This window comes from Blennius ocellaris, assembly GCF_963422515.1.
Source record: "Blennius ocellaris genome assembly, chromosome: 1".
Taxonomy (NCBI): domain Eukaryota; kingdom Metazoa; phylum Chordata; class Actinopteri; order Blenniiformes; family Blenniidae; genus Blennius; species Blennius ocellaris.
Window position 1 is genome coordinate 20,244,224 of NC_137650.1, and position 17,597 is coordinate 20,261,820.

The 17,597-nt window shown below is 37.7% G+C and overlaps 1 protein-coding gene across 1 annotated transcript in view; it reads left to right on the forward strand.

Moving 5' to 3' along the window:
• The window catches only part of LOC308139985 (CUB and sushi domain-containing protein 1-like), a gene marked incomplete at both ends in the record, with an annotated part of 391,623 nt that overhangs the window by 237,011 nt on the left and 137,015 nt on the right, over window positions 1-17,597 (forward strand). Inside the window, 4 exons of the mRNA XM_080509617.1 lie at window positions 11,095-11,198; window positions 11,622-11,734; window positions 15,997-16,179; window positions 16,320-16,505. Coding sequence (XP_080365743.1) covers window positions 11,095-11,198; window positions 11,622-11,734; window positions 15,997-16,179; window positions 16,320-16,505 — 586 coding nt within the window. The remainder of the gene's footprint in view (window positions 1-11,094; window positions 11,199-11,621; window positions 11,735-15,996; window positions 16,180-16,319; window positions 16,506-17,597) is intronic.

Consider the following 17,597-nt stretch of genomic DNA (forward strand, 5'->3'; position numbering starts at 1 on the left):
ACTCCAGTTGCAAAATGTCACTATCTAGATATACAAAGGGAGAGACAAGGGCAGGGGCAGACTACAGGACAAAGTTATAGAATATATTTAACTGGAGCATAGAGTGGGATGGATGACAATATAATACTATACATTTTAAGAAAATGGAATATGACTGTATTCTGTTGAAGGGAAACTCAGATAAGAACAGCTGATAGAGACTGAATGACTGTTTTTAAGCTTCCACATTAAAAAAAAAAAAATCCACATTTAACATAAGATTCACAATTATGTCATTTCACCCAAAATTGCAAGGCATTACTTCATATTTGCCCAAACCTATATAATATCCACTTTTTTTAATGATAATGTTGGCAAATATTTATAACTCGAGCAACATGATAAGCTTACAGGATGTAGATTTTATCAAATTTATTCTGGTTTGCTTTGATACTTAGGCTTCTTCACAATATGTTGGCTTCCTTTTCTTTCCAAATCACTGATAATAAAAGAGAGATTGAATAGATTAACTCTTATTCTTATTCAAAAATATGTATAGGTATGTATAGGCAACTCTATGTTTGACACACCTGTTTGCTTGTGTTTTTTCTATTTTAGGATTTACTTTTGTCCCCATAACAACGTTCAGATATTTGTTGCTATAGATTGGGATCATAACTATCCAATATTCTTTAGGCTGAATTCCGCCTTTACAGAATGATAATTATCAAAATAGAGGTTTACAGAAGCTGCTTTACCATGAATCTAAAAAAGCTGAACCAGGTGGCTCAGTGGTCAGAGCAGCAGTAATGCATGATGTTACACCGTGTGGCACCCGATCCCCTCAGCTGTCATCGAGTATCAATTTCGCACACTGCAGTTATGAGTTTGTCTTTTGCTCAACATTGTACAAGATCAAAGCCTGAAGAGTTGAGAACAGTGCCTACCACATTGCAATCCTGGGGCAAAACCGCCTTCTTCTCGTTTTCGTTTTGAATTTAAAAACATTTTGTTTCACTTATTTATCGCAAACATTCAAATTAGTCTAAAAGAGAGACATTTATATTTAACAAGGGACAATCAAATACTGTACTGTAACACTGTGGCAATGAAAGAAAACTCAAAAAATAAATAGATAAAAAGACAGAAATCATGTGTATATATACATACACACACACACACACACACACACACACACACACACACACACACACACACACACACACACACACACACACACACACACACACACACACACACACGCACACAAACCTCCACAGACGTTGGACATTTTCTTGTACTTTTTGGTGTTTTCTTTTTTTTCTTTTAGTGGTCAGTCAGCACAATACAGCATAGTGCTTTTCTTATCTTTTTTTTTCAGTCAGAGCAAGAAGTGCTGAGAGATTCTGGTAAGGAGCCAGATATTTAAAGAAACATTCAAAGAGAGCAAATGAGATTGAATTAAGATGAACAACAGTCAGTTTTATGAAGACCTTTTTTTTTTCCTCCAAGTCCCTGTTTGTCTTCTCTGCTCTCTTTTTTTATATTTTCCTCCAGTCGCTGTGCCCCTGACTATTATTTCAAATGACTTCTTTCATCAATAACATGTTATAGAAGAGACAAATGTTTTCACTGAAGGGTGCATGACTTTTGTTTTGTCTTTATCTTGGTTTATGTGCACCAGTTCAAACAGCCTATAAGTAATCCTGGCTGCTGTGTGTCATTCTATTACGTTTTGATTGAAAGCAGCACAATCAATACAGTTTGTTAGGGTCTGACAAACTGCCAGTGGGATGTTGTGTGCGTGCTTCTGTTTTTGTGTTAGCCTCTGTTATTATTTGTGAGAGTGTTTGAACACACTTCAAGTTATGTATGATGTTATTAATGTTGACTGAATGTATTTCTAGCAGCTTAATTGCTGACTGCCAGGGACTGTGAAGAACATCTTGTAGGGTAAATTGTCAACTTTCAGGTTTTGGTGGGGGAAGATTCTTGTGAGCAGCCGTAGAACAGCTTTGACAGTGTGTGTGTATGTGGTTGATATTGTGTGTCAGCCATTTGATTCATCAGTATCAAGCAGATAATTATTTTGTTCAAATTTGAACCATGCCTGACTGCTCTCACACATACCCCCCCTTGAAACGCATCACCACACATGCCTATTAAGCCTGTAATCATTACTGTCTTTTTCACTGATGAATGCAGTGCACACAGTGCATGTCTTTGGTGAGGGGTATGGCTTTCGGGAGCCATTGTGGTTTAGGTGATGGGTCATTTGGGATCATTATCATCACTGAAGCATTGTCAGGATATGTTCTGTGACAACCTATCACATTCTGTTAGATTGTACTTTACTCTCAGATTAAGGCTAACAGATACCAACACCAATCTTACCCAAACTAAAGTAAAACTTCATTTAAATTCTGCAGCTGCAGTGCTTTGCTTTAATAGGCTAAATGACTGGTGCATGCCACATTTCAGTTCATTATCACAATGATGATATGATCGATACAGTTTCTGTTAACTGCACAATGGGGTTGTTTTTATTGACATCTGCAAACATAATATATTCCAGTGGGTCTATTTTAATATAATAATAATAATAACAATAATAATAATAATAATGATGATGATGATGATGATGATGATAATACATTTTATTTATCAACACCTTTCAAAGCATTCAATGGCACTGTCCAAAACACATGTTAAAATGCAGTTAAAAATGAGTTTAAAAAAATGTAACAATAAAACAACACATTCAGGCTCTTGCATTAGACATGGTTTAAAGTGAATATACTCATTTAAAAAGGTACGTTTTGAGTTGAGATTTGAGCCCTGGGGGCCACCAGAGGAGAGAGGAGACAGCTGAGATTTGAAAGATTTCAATTGAACAAACAATTTTTGCAGTGTTAAAGTGTAAGGACTATTGTTTTGGATTTGTGTGTGTGTGTGTGTGTGTGTGTGTGTGTGTGTGTGTGTGTGTGTGTGTGTGTGTGTGTGTGTGTGTGTGTGTGTGTGTGTGTGTGTGTGTGTGTGTGTGTGTGTGTGTGTGTGTGTGTGTGTGTGTGTGTGTGTGTGTGTGTGTGTGTGTGTGTGTGTGTGTGTGTGTGTTTTTTTGACCCCTACGTATATCTTCTGTAAATCAAATTGTATGACTTGGTGTGAATTGGCACAAGTTGCATAAGGCTACAGCTCAGCTTTACTTTGATTTAAAAAAAAAAAGAAGAAAAAAGATTTGTTTAGTCCTGTCTGTTGATGAAAGATATTCAATTAACACGCAAAGAGACCAGAAATGAGGTTTCATACACCTTATCCCTCCAAGCAAATTACGACTTGAGTATATGTGAAAAAGCACAGCACATTTCACAACTCTATTGTTTGGATTGATGAGCCCATTGTTTGATATGTAGTGACATTGAGCAGTCGTCACCTTGAAGGCTCCGAACAACAACAAAAAACATTGTTAATAAAACATTGTTAATCTGGACTGTTTAAATGACTATGGCTTCAATAGAATAGCAAATATCAGTGTTATATTGGTTCATGTTGGGATACTTTTGAAATATGATGGCACAGAGGATTTTTGCTTACAAGTGATTTTGGATTAATTAAAAAATAGTTCTGAGTAAAATGCTTCACTTTTGCCAAAGTAGTTTCAGCAGAGTCTAAATTGAAGTAAAGCACTGCAAAACCTGTTTGTCTGACCAGGGTTTTTCATTAATAATATTGATGATAGTAATAATATGAATACATCCAAACAAATACCTATAATTATCATGGGTACTCTACTTTGAAGTTGTTTGAAGAGTTTACCAGCATTCATCAGAGGAAGATGGCGTTTGTCATTACAAAACCAAACCTTTGTTTTACTGTACTCGATTTGTCCTTTGTCCCCACATTAAGTGTTTTAATGAGTTTAGAATAATGTCTCATCTATTTCACTGAATTTGAATCATTTTATTTATTCTCTGTGTGGAGAACCTTTCACAACACAGGGTAACCTCAACATGTCACTTTCACTTAGATACCTATTGAGATTGAAACTGTGCTGCAATCATTTACTCCCTAAGAAATCTGTACAATATTCTAGCAGTCTTCCCTGTACTTTCATATCCATTGAAAATAGAAAGTGTTGCTCTATATGATGAAGAAATAAATTGCTTCTCCAACGAATATTGATTGGGGAAGATTTCAGATGCTGACTGATAGGCAAACATGATTAGAGCCCATATAAGAAACTAGAACATGTTCCCAGCAGGTTGGTTAAAGATAGAGAAAATGAAAACAGGATTCTGTCTTCTCCAACACTAAGCCTGCACCAGACCACTTGCTTAGTGCAGATACATCAGCAATATCAGTACACGCTGTCCAACACTCCAAATTACAATGCGAGTCCATGGCTAAGTGATGATGATTATCATGCAGATTGAACAAAATGCATCAGTGACGTGTGGTGTGAATAACCACCAGTGTCCGTTGTAATGGAAAGATATTCACCAATAGCTGTCTAATTATCACATTATCTCAATTCAAGGTTTTTAGCAATTCTAGCTTTTGACTGTAATTTGACAGTCCGAATGCTCATGATCCACTGTATTAGCTCAGATTTTTGGCTCGTCCATGATGATCCATTGATATCCCGAGGTCAAACATTTTTGTTTAATGTTGTTCACTCGGCTCCTCCGATACTGATAGTACATGAGTTAAGTTTAATTTGAGAGGTACAATGTTAAAAATAGTGCCACAGTAAAGTCTGGGACAATCAAAAGGAACTTCTCAAAACTTGCGTTGCTGCTGGGTTGTTTTCTGTTTTATTGCAAAACACTTTGTAATGCAATTTCCACAGAACTGTCATGCAGGTGTTGTTCACTCATAGTTTGCAGTTTATTTTCTTAAACTATCCAGGCGACAGGTCAACAGCACTCAAAGGTGCTGTAACACCACAACAAGGGAGTTATTTTACCAGACAGCAGCTGTTTTCTTTCCTACCGCTTAAAGGAAAGGTCACCTCGGGGCAAAACTGCAGCACATAAACATAGGCCACATCTGGGCAGTTTTAGGGTACAGCCAACAGGCTAGCATTGGTACCGGTCTATTTTTAGATTGATGGGTACTTTGTCTGGAACACCACTTGTCAGACCATAAAACAGCAATAAGACAAAATATCTGAACTATAAAGAATTTTCATAGAAACTCAAGATTCAGTAATTGCTACAAATGTGGTCCCCACAGTCGTACAATAAAACCATTTTATTCTAGTGGAGACGTAATGGCCTTGTTCCACACTTCTCTTGTCGCGAAATGTGTCTCTTGTGGTCAAATTTCAAAGAATTAAGTCTTTGTCTTTGACTTTATCTTTGTCATCCAAAGTCACAGAGCTGAGCGCAGTGCTAACATCTTAATTGGTTACACTGGTAACCTGCCCTGGAGCCAGTCACTTTGGTTAGAGTTTTACACCATGTACAGTCTCAATTAATTTCATTTATCTTTTTTATTTGTGTTTTATTTGTTGTTTTATGAGATGGATTTTCACTCGTTGCTTTTTCTCCTTTACCCCACCATTGCATTGATAGGTATAATTATGCGGGGAGGCACAGTGACTCTGAGCAAGATGGATGAATGTAACAGAAGCCAAGCCTTCTGTTACATCCTTCTTCTGAGTTTCCCCTCAGTAATCCTGCTTCCACACATAGTCCTGAGACATGTAGGTCAGGTGGACTGTTAATGAGTGATTGCATATCTATGTTAGCCTTTTAATTGCCTGGCCATCTGTCAAGGGTCGCACTCTGCCCTCTTGTTAGTTCACACAGAGCCAGACTCTTGCTCTTGAGATGCTGAAAAAACAATGGACTCACAAAGAAGTGATATAAATGGATGCTTTAGGCCTCCATGTAGAGAGAACAGCAAATGCCCTCCTTGATTTATTTTAATGAGAGTCTGACAATAGAGCATGGTTCCTACCCTCACAACTATCTATATAACAGACATAACTTCATTTTTTTTCATGTGTCAGTTAAGCTATTTCACCCTTCAGCTCACTTACAAGCCTACTCTTGTGTGGAACACACAGGGTTCTGACCTCGAAGAACATTTTGTGCTAGAAAACTCTTTTTAGAGATAAATCGACTGACAGTTACTTAGTGAGCATCCTGCTGCTGGATAATATCCACTACAAGATCCAATGCTCTGTAAAAATAAAAAAATGAAAGAAAAAAAAAACCAATGTTTTACTCATTTCAAGTTGTTAATTTTCATTATTGGTCTTTCCAACTATTGTCCTCAAACAGGGTTTCAGCTTAAACTATACTAAAAAAATTTCTTTCAGGAAAAAGGTCCCAAATTGCTATTGTAGCAGTTCACTGGTGACTCAACATGAGCAATCTCAGCAAGTGAGTTCTCATACAGTCAGCTTTCAGGACCCCCCCCCCAAAAAAACAAACAAAAAAAAAAACACCACCACCTGCACTACTTCTGACCAGAGTTCACCTCAGTGCATGCTTTAAACCTTTTCTTGACAGTTTATTTTTGACTACAGGTAGTAGGAGTGCATTAAGGGTCCAGTGGACACACGGTTATAAAATATGTAAAAATGCACCTCTCTTAAACCTAAGCTCCACTCGAACTGCAGAGGAAAAGATGACGTCACCTTGACCCCACTGCTGTTATTACCCCTCTGGAAACATTTTATTATGCTCCATCATACATCCCAAGGTGTTTAGTCATCCAGTTACAAGCTTTCTATGATAAATGTCCTAACTCATTTTGTGTTTGTGGTCATTTTTGCATTTTCAGAGGGTCAGTAAAGAGTTCAATCAAATCTAAAGAGAAAGTTGTGACTCTGGTTGCTCTGTTAAAAAATCATTGTGGTGTCAAGAAAATTGCCTTGCTCACGCAGGATACCAATGAGGAGGTTGTTGTTACTGCTGCCGTCACGATCAAAATGGAATTAATGCCCATGTGAACCGCTTTTTGCAGGGGTCACATCAGCTTATTTGGTAGTTGAAATGGCTGACTGAACGTAATTCATTAGATGTGTGCAGTGCCCGTGTTTTAACGGGGCAAAATCCAATCTTATTTTGAGGGTAACCTATTGCTCCTCAACATCACAGTAGGTTCGGCAGAAAAGCTGCCCTCTGACAAAATAATGTAAGTGTGAATGACCAAACAGGAAAACATCTGACCCACTGAGGTGCCTTTAAAGAAGATAAACTGCCACCTGGCCACATGGTGAGGCTAAACTAATGTTAATAAAACAAAACTGTGTATTGTCAGAAAATGTACACATGCATATAGTATGGGTAGATGCGTGGATACTAGATGTACTGATGATTTATGTGCATTTACTCCCTGCTGTTGGTGCTCTGCAATGACTCAGTGCAGCTGCAGCCTCCGCTCATCAGGAACTCGTTCACCCAATTAAAGCTGCATGTTTGCCTGGTACGCTGACTAAGGTCACAACAGCGAGAGCAAGATCAGAGGACACAAAATAGTATTTATAGTTGTTTTATTTTTTGTTTTCTGGGACAGTGAGAAAGCTATTTCAGGTCATGTGTGTAACTTTCTGGTAAACTAACACAACTGTTGTGAAGGTTCATGAAGCTCCATCAACTCATCTACTAAGAAAACCTGAAGCCCTAAAGAAAGACTATGAACCCCCTCTAAATGCAGATGAGCATGTAAAGTGGAATCTCTGATAACCTCTTCGCAGTGGGACGAGATCCCAGGTTTGGGAACCGAGGTCTTAGCTGATAGTACTGCAATACCACCACTGTGAAACGAAAGGAAAGGATAGTTACAAGTCCTTCTTGGACTGTGATTGTGCCCCGAGGAGACCTTAAAATACACAGCTTTACAACTTCAGAAGCTGATTGACTGAAGGGTTTTCTCAAGATTTGGATTGCTTAATGCTTTTAACAATGTTTTAATGGCCTATTGAGCTGCTCTTAGATGCTGTGATGCTTGCTAATGATCTCAAAGTGATAACACTTCACTTTTCTCTGTGAAGAACACACATCCTTAAACAGAACCCTTCGCAAACCCATAGAGCTGAAATTTCACAACCACCTCTTGACTGGAATATTAATACTGTTTATAATGTAATTGAATAAATGGAACAAAATGTCATTACAGTGATTTTTTATTTTTTTGTATTTACTTAAGCTTTAGGTTAGGCTTTGTGAAGGCTCAAATAACCTTGTAGTCATTTGCTTTTGGAATTGTTCCTTCTTTCTTTGTTTCTTCCTTTGCGCTAGAAAATAAAGAAGCTAATCTAATGTAGTTTGGGGTTGCAAGCTGCTCTTAATGTCTTTCTAAATGGGCCCATTTGGATCTATTGAACAGCACTGAGCTTCTTGTTAATGACCTCACTGTGATAGCGTTTCAGTTCCTTCCTTTGACGCTGCAACACAGTCTGGCTTGGATGTCTAGACACATGCATGCACGCACGCACACGCACACATACACACACACATAAATAAAGACAAAAACATAGGCACTGAAACTGGGCCAAACTGACACTGTAAAACAGGCCGAGCCATATTAAATATGCTTACTATTGTGAAGGCCAACATACTTTACCTGATCAAATTACCTCTTCTCACACACATTAACACGCTCGGATGTGCAGAAAACCATAGTGTTTCTGATTCTGTTCCACTCCATACTCTGTCTTTATGTCCTCAAGCTGCTGCTTCACACTTCCGCCAAGTTTAACTTGTGAAACATGGGAAGTGTGGCACAAAATTGTTCACTCTTAACTTTTAAGTCACTTTTAACTGCAATATATTCCATTTCTATTAGTTAAAAACATTTTCATTATCCTTTTGATGTGTATTAACATATGTTAAAACATATTAAAACTGTTAATATTAAAACATTGTATCTATGGTATGTATACAAACAAAACCCAACACTCGCTAAAACGTTTCTATGTCACAATTTTCTGTATCTGTAATTTTCAAGGTATTATTGTACATTAATTGTCTTTCTTCACAGGAAGGTTTCAGAGACATGTTTTCATCCATGTGAGTTTTTATTTCTTTATGGGGGACAACTGATATGTAGTCCTTGCTCTAACAAATTAAAACAGGATTTCCTCCGAAAGGTTTGAAATGTTTCAAAATGTATTGCAGCTCTAAAAATAGATCAATACTTCAGGATGCCGGAAATACCAACAATTATAATGGCTTATTTAAGACACACTTGTATCTGTGTTTATTAAAGAGGTAATACTGTGCTGCAATGACACATTATTTGTAACCATTTTGGAGAGACTGATTATTGCCACCGGCTGCAGGATTCAGACCATAAAAGTTTTTTTTTCTTTTTTTTTTTTTGTTTAAACAGAATTTGCCTCATATTCATCAGGTTGCATGTTGAATGTAAGCTGCTGCTGTCAGACAAGAATATAGTTCTCTCTGTAAATATCCTCAGATTTTCATTACGCCGTTGCTGTCTGGATTGTGTTGAAATATACATGAATATAGTTTTATACAATCATACATTGCCATTCCCGACATGACATCCCTAGACCTTTCCCTATCCTTAAAGATTATCTGAACATTTGTTGCCTAGTTTCATTTTGACAAAGTGCAGCCAATGTCTGATTCTTGTATGTTAAAATGGTTTTCCTTATCACCTGCAGTAAGGTTTTACGTTGCTGTAGTGTGATTCGCAATGTGATGGATTCTCATCCACAATATCACATGCCCATGGTTCATTTTAGTCCCCCCTTTCTACTGCAGAGGCTCAGTGATTGAGAACCGCTTTTTTTTTTTCATTGAGAACTACTGAACACAGCAGAAATGTGCCATCAGCCATGCTGTCAGTGATATGATCTACAGCTAATAAATAATGGACAAGCAGCAAATAATAGAAGAGCAGTATTACTGCGTTTTGGAGTGCACAGTAGATTGATGATCAGGTCCTGTATGCGTGCCACTACAGCCACAAAAGGTGCTTGTGAATAATTCGTTTAACACTTAATTTCTTACGGCTCAACAGCTGACGAGTGTTTTTGCAGGGTGCTAAGTGTGTAGCACTCAAAAGCGACTTGTGTGACATTGTATTAGGGGAAGGTTACTGCCAAATAAAAACAAGTATGCTGAAGTTCAGAATATTGTTTTTGCTCTTCGCTCATCTATCAAAGATGGACTGTTTGGAAAATGACAAAATGTCACCCCCATATTAATTAGCAGACCTTTGGCATTGGAGCTTTAATTAAATGATAGATGATGGTACACCAACAACACCAGTATTCAGTCTCACAGACTGGCACTATTGGGGTTTGGGCATTTCTGAACATATTCATTTACTCTTCCTAAACAGACAGAGGATGAGGGTCCAGCCCAATTCATCAACCTTCTTGGATATTTCAGCTATTTTTTTCACACTGAATAAACAATATTTTATGATTTCTCAGTTGATTTATGATTCATTTCACACTGTGGCATGCTGAGGTTTTCCTCCAAAGTCCTTGGGATTGATGGGGCAATCTGCTTCATCACTTTCAAACTTTTCTAACATTTTCTATTTTCTAGTGTGTACAGATGTCAACCAAGTTTAGAGATAGATTAATGATTCCACCTGCATTACCAACACAATGTAAAATCTGTGTTGTAAGGAAATGGAAAACTTTTTCTTTTGTCTTTCGATGAGTGTAATAGAGGTCGACTTCATATTTTCTGCTGTAAAATGATTTTGTGGTGTCGTGAGTCATAATATCATGAAATATACAAGTTATAATATCACGAGGATGGCAGCATCTGCTCATCGACTCAATGGTGGTATTGGTTTATTTTGTGCTAATAAAAACAAATCATATGAATTCATTGTTTTTAACATGTAACTCTTAATATCATTTAGCAGTATAAATGCTTCAGAAGAAGTAGCTTGTGAATCAGATCACTAAATTTAACAGTATGCTCACTAATTCCCAAAGCAGTATATTGCTTTGTTGTAAAGAGTGAGATTATCTTTGTGAAAGACCTAACAAATCTCTTCGTGGCTTTGTCTTTTTTGTTACTTTTCACTATATTCTCAGCCTTCAATATGCCAGATTTTATAACCGTTTCCATGTGTGTTTTTGTGGGGGTTTTTTTGTTTTTTTTTCAGGTAATAAAGCTGTCATTTGAAGAGTTTGATCTGGAAAGAGGATATGACACGTTAACTGTGGGAGACGGAGGGAAGATTGGAGACACTCGCAGGGTCCTCTATGTGTAAGAATCACTTGATATGTTGTAGTCAGGGAAGATATAGAGAAATTGACATGCAACAGTATACAGCACACGAATGGTGGCAATCACAGCAACAGCTGGAGATAGAAACACAAACACTATTGTGTGGATATATATTTCATGTCTAGAATTGTATCCATGTCATCTGCTTTTGTCACTGAATTATTTGGTTATTTGTTCTCCAGATTAGGTTAAAAGTGTATAAGCTATACAAGTGTATGATGAATGCATTGAGCATCAGGACACCAATGAATAGGTAGAATTAGATTTTATTTATGACTACACTGCTGCGTGACTGTGAATACTATAGTAGTCATACAGCTTAAGTCACTTTTCAATTTTAAGAATAAAACACACATAATGAATACAAATACCGTTCATTTGCTGCCATGTTTGTGTGTGCAGTCTCACTGGCTCCAGCGTCCCGGACCTTATCGTCAGTTTGTCTAATCAGATGTGGCTCCACCTGCAGTCAGATGATACAATCGGCTCTGCGGGGTTCAAGGCAATATATGAAGGTATGGTCTCATTTTAATATGATTGCAACTGTAACAACACCAGCATTTATTTCATTGATCTCTCTCTCTCTCTCTCTCTCTCTCTCTCTCTCTCTCTCTCTCTCTCTCTCTCTCTCTCTCTCTCTCTCTCTCTCTCTCTCTCTCTCTCTCTCTCGCTAGTTAAGTTAAAACAAAAGCTTTGCCATTCAAAAAAATCACTTGTCTTATTTATGATTTTTTTTGTTAGGATATTTGGATTTCATGTGTTTGTCAGGTTAAATGTTGGTGTCCCCTTCTTATTTTGGTCTGTTTGAGTTCTTTCTTAAGCAAAATTAAGTATCTTCAACAGCAAATGCAACCGTGAGAGGAATTCAATGTTCAGTAGTCATGCACAACTTGTCATGAATCAGATTTATTAACAAATGAAGAAGACAAGAAGCAGCAACAAAACATCAACCATGCAATAATGTATCATTGTACCAATGCATAGACAGAATCAAAACAATCTTACAATGATAACTTATAATGTTCGTTTAGTGGCTGCAAGTACATCGTCACATTGTCCAAATTTGAGTGGTCTTAGCATTGTTATTGACTTTATAACAGTAATCGGCTACTAGTCCATTACTGCTAAGAATAACAGTGTTATTCTCAGTAGTCTAGAATGTGACACCAGTTATAATGTGTTGCCCCCAATAAAGTGAATACAGATGTATCCTTAGCTTCATAATTTTGTATATTAGTCAAAAACAAGAATCATGACTTCCTCTACATTTGGGATAATTAGTATAACCCTGACTGTCAGTCTTCTTATACTGTTATAATTTCCCTGAATATTTGGAGTTCTTTTCCAGCAAGGAGGTACCTCAGACTGGTCATTGGATCTTTTGAGTCCACACACACAGATTCACACCTCAGGACAAATAAAGGTCCTCTGGACCAAGCCATCTATACCAATTATATTATTGTTTACTTTTTTTATTCAAACATGTCAATGCAAGTCTGTGACTAAATGAAACTGAACTAAATTATATTCACTTGAGACACAGACTGAGTCAGTGAGGGAGAGAGAGCAAGGTAATTTGATAAATATAGTGGCAGACTAAAATGGACATCACAAATATTGACATGACGGGACGGAGAGAGACGGAATGAAAAACAATTGAGTGAGAAGAAATAAACACTTTTAGAGGCACTGAGAGAGGCAGAGGAGGGACATAGAGTGAAGGTCAGGCACTTGTTTCTGCTCAGCTGTGTTTGATACGATGGTTTTGCTGAATGTCTGGGGTCACTGTCCAAGAGAGTAGTTACAGAAACTCAATGTTTGTGATCCTGATGGGAGACATTTAGCACTGTGTTGCAGGGTTTGTTTCACTTAACATGAGCATGAAGGTAGGACTCATGTTGATGTAACGATTTAAGTTTGTATCTTGTCAACAAGACATTTTTGGCTGTCACGACCACTTGGCTCCAGTGGGTGTAACTGCTTAAAGTGTCCAACCTAAGATTATACATTCCAGGGGCAATGATCTATGTGACAAACTGAAACTGAGAAAGACCAGAAACAAACAAACAAATAGCACTTGATGACCTCCAGAAGATATTGTAGTTGCTTGCCTTCAGGACAGCTAAACTGCCTGTGGTATGTTTGCCATGTGTCCTTGTGTGAATATATGTGATGCTGTCAAATGCTATAATGTCACCGTGTTATGCACTCGGATCGGTTCTCCCCCCTCGCTCTCGAGTTCTCAGCCCTGAAGGAACACTCAACATGTGTGCATAAATATGTCCTCGATTTGTCTTCGCATAACACCACATTGCACTTGTCAATTGCTGCAGCTCAGTGTTTTGTTTTGTTTTTTTCTGTGTGCATTCTTGAAAGAGAGAGAGAGAGAGAGAGATGAGATCATCAGTACACACCAGGCATTATGTTAATAGAAGTGTGCAGTGAAACACAGCTCCCAGGTTTGCAGGCTGATGGCAAACGTCTCTCTCTAAAGATGGAGGGTGTACATGATGTGTTAAAGGTTTTAATCTCATCAAAGAACTATACATTTACGTCAGGTGTTTGGTTTATAGGATTAATGTCCACAAGAGAATGATACATCTCTGTTGCATTTCCATAGGTTTGTCAAAAATATTTATTTTAGTTTACAAGTTGCACACTCCAGGTGATACATTGAATCCCCCTCCTACTCTGGAAAGCTACACGGTTAACAACACTTCAATTTCTGCTCAACAGTTCATTCACAGAGTTTAACAAACAATTAGTTTTCTTTTTTTTTTTTTTTTTTTGGTTAACATTTTTATTAGGAGGTAAGGCACAAATTAGAACAGAGAACAATGTTGTAATTACACTGAGTATCGCAACATAACTGTATCACAATTGAAAATGTAAACATATCGATACAGTAGAAATATTGTGCATCATAATGAAGAGCAAGACATACAGTCTGCCCCCTAGGGTGTTTTCTACAATTAGTTTTCTTCACAAATTATGAGCGATCCATTAGACAAACTGAAGTCTAAAATGTTTAATGTTGGTAATTTCCTACATCAATCGGTTTTCTCTGCAATTGGATTTCCACAATATACTGGCACTGAATAAAATGCAACTTGAATCTATTGATACCCTCATAAAACTTTTAAGAAATATCTATAAAATATTGATGTGCGTTTTCTTATTTATTTGCTCTTACTTCATCAGATCTGAATGCGTTTATCTTTCATGGATATATTTTCTTGTTTTATTTCCTTTTCTCAATTATGTAGATTACTTGTTTTGTGTGTGACTGTTGGAAAGGAAAAAGGAAATAGAGGCATAAAATGTTATATTGAGCTGTAAATCTCTGCACGAAGCTTCAGTAAAACTCATTAAACTTGAAAAGAATTGAAAGGGGGGGAATGACTGAGCAGGAAAAACAGAAAGAACTAAAAAAAAAAAAAAAAAAGGAAGACAACGGAACAAGTGAGACAGGCAGTTACCACCATAATGACAGACTTACCAGCGGCTCAAGATCGCTGATATCCATCCTGACACTTGTCAACTGTGTGACAGAAAGCTGTGGGCCGCACACACATCCCTGCTGCTGCTTCTTTGAGCATTCTGCTCTTGTGGGTGTACTTACATCCCAACAAATAGGAAGAGTGTAGCACACACACACACACACACACACACACACACACACGACTCACCTTGAGATGTGTTTGCCCAAAGCGAATCCAGGGGCATGGTGGAGCATGTGTTCGGAGATGATAGACGTCTGGTGGAATGTCAGATTTGACAATCGGTGAGCGAGGGAAGAACATTGGATTAAAAAAGCAAAGCACTACGAGCCATTACGAGACGGAAGTATTAAAAATGAGTCACAAATTAATAGAGTGATATTGCAAGCCAGGTCAGCACCACAGCTAATGTGACACTCATGCCAATAAGGCACAGTTGCACGGAGATTTCTGAGAGTGGGAGCAGAAAACAGTAGCACTGTCGAGGCGAGTGACACTGTGTGTTGGAAAGGAGGGCTAATAGAAACAAATGAAAGAAGCAAATCTACCAAACAAAGGAAAGAAACAACACACTTTATGTGTCTGAAAATGTGTATGAGTGCTGGAAGTCATACTTTTCAACAATGTCACCTATATGATTCTTACTTTATTCAATTATCACCTCCTGCTGGTTGTATAACAGCAGAATGTGCAGCACAATTGATATTTGTGCTGAGTGTGTGGTGTGTGTGTGTGTGTGTGTGTGTGTGTGTGTGTGTGTGTGTGTGTGTGTGTGTGTGTGTGTGTGTGTGTGTGTGTGTGTGTGTGTGTGTGTGTGTGTGTGTGTGTGTGTGTGTGTGTGTGTGTTTGCATCTACTTAAGTGCCTTCATTTTTTTGTTTTGCCTTTCACAATTAAAGCTGAATTGCACTGCAATTAACTGGATGGTAGTTTGCTGTGACGAAGGAAACGATACAAGGAGTATCGCACAGATTGTTTAACATCGCCACACTGCAAATTTTTGGAAATGTTCTAGACTAGTTTTAAAATTTCCCAAATCTCTTGCTGCCTTTTGGAAATAGCTTGGAGTACAGTATGGTACTTTGCCCTCTTGTACTTGTGGGTTTGAGTAAAACATGTGAACGTGAGACCAAAGCAATCTAAATATCAGTGTGTGCTTGTTGTTATCAGTTAACCCCAATTTAGGCACACAAACTGATATGTAAATGTCAACATGCTACACACTGGCATTCATTATCAGCATGGAAACATGATTCTGTGTGTCTGTGTTTGCTACAGAGATCGAGCGAGGAGGCTGCGGTGATCCTGGTGTGCCGACATTCGGTCGTCGTAGCGGTGATCGCTTTCAGCATGGTGATGTGTTGACCTTCTTTTGCCAGTCGGCCTTTGAACTTGTGGGTGAAAGAACAATCACATGCCAGCACAACAACCAGTGGTCTGGCAATAAACCCAGTTGCATCTGTGAGTGCACAAATCTTCAAGCAGGAGATCTATATTTTCTTTCTTTCTTGTTGTTTTTAAATTGGTATGAACCTGTTTAGCGACTCGTCGAATTAACACTTTTCTGCAATGTCCTTCATGCTGTTTCATTTCCTATCTAGTCTCATGTTTCTTCAACTTCACTGCTCCATCTGGGACTGTATTATCGCCGAACTACCCAGAGGAGTATGGCAACAACTTGAACTGTATCTGGCTGATTATCTCAGAACCAGGAAGCCGGATTCATCTGCTCTTTTCTGACTTCGACCTGGAGCCACAGTTTGACTGGTTGGTGGTTAAAGATGAAGGTAATTAAAATGTTTTTCTGTTTGTGTACAAGTCATACCAGCATTTTAATTTGTCATCATTTTGAAAATAAAATGCCCAATGATGCTCATGTACTTAAATGCTGATAGAGGAATCAGCCTGTATGTACAGCTGAAAAGGTAAAATGATTTCCAGAAGCCTGTATTTTCACATCTTGTGAGTTAAATCTGCACAAGTCGGAGGTGAAGAGTATTGCAGATTGGAATCAGTCACTTAATGGTGACTGGTGAACTGGATTTCAATAGTCATAATGTTTCTTATCTTTTTAACACCCACACTCTTCTCCACTTCCTGTAAAACACAGGGTAAATAGATTGCTGTTACAATTGTAATAGATGCCATTGATTTGAACTAGATCCTGTAAAATCCTAAAACCTTGGTTTCATTTTCTGGTCATTGAACTGACTGAATTATCTGACTGGTGCTAAACCTGTCCTTTTTTTTTTTTTTTTTTTTTTTTTAGGGACAATTGCAGGGCAATTGCATTTTGAATGAGTTGATGATTAACAGAGACAGCAATTTATAATTTTCAGTAATCAGTAATAATGTGCGTCAGGTAATGATTCCATTTCTTTGTGATTAGCCATCCGCCTATTAAAATATATTTCATGTGCGACGTGCAAATACATGGACAATAAATTTACTCACTGTCTGCTCCTCTGTTGAAAAAAATAATGTAATTTCCATTCTCGAAGGGTTTTACATGACCTCGACACATATGACTTTGTCTTCTTTTGTAATCCTGAATAATACATTGTAGAAAATGGAGAGAAAAAAAGAATGAAGAAACCATAGAAATAATCCTTAAATATCTTTTAGCCAGGTATGAGCTCCATGAAATCCAGCCTAAAAAAATACTAAATTCCAAGGTGTGCTCTGAACAATATAAAAAGGGTTAATATAATCAGACAACCATTGTTGTCATCTGATACAGAAAAAAATGTGACAGATTGTTACAAAAGGCTTTTCTCTAAATTTCTTCTTTTAGATAAGAAGTCAACGTAAGATCTTGTCAGTCTTTCAGCTATTGTCGCCTTGGTTCTCTTTCCACTCATGGTCTCTTGCCTATCAGT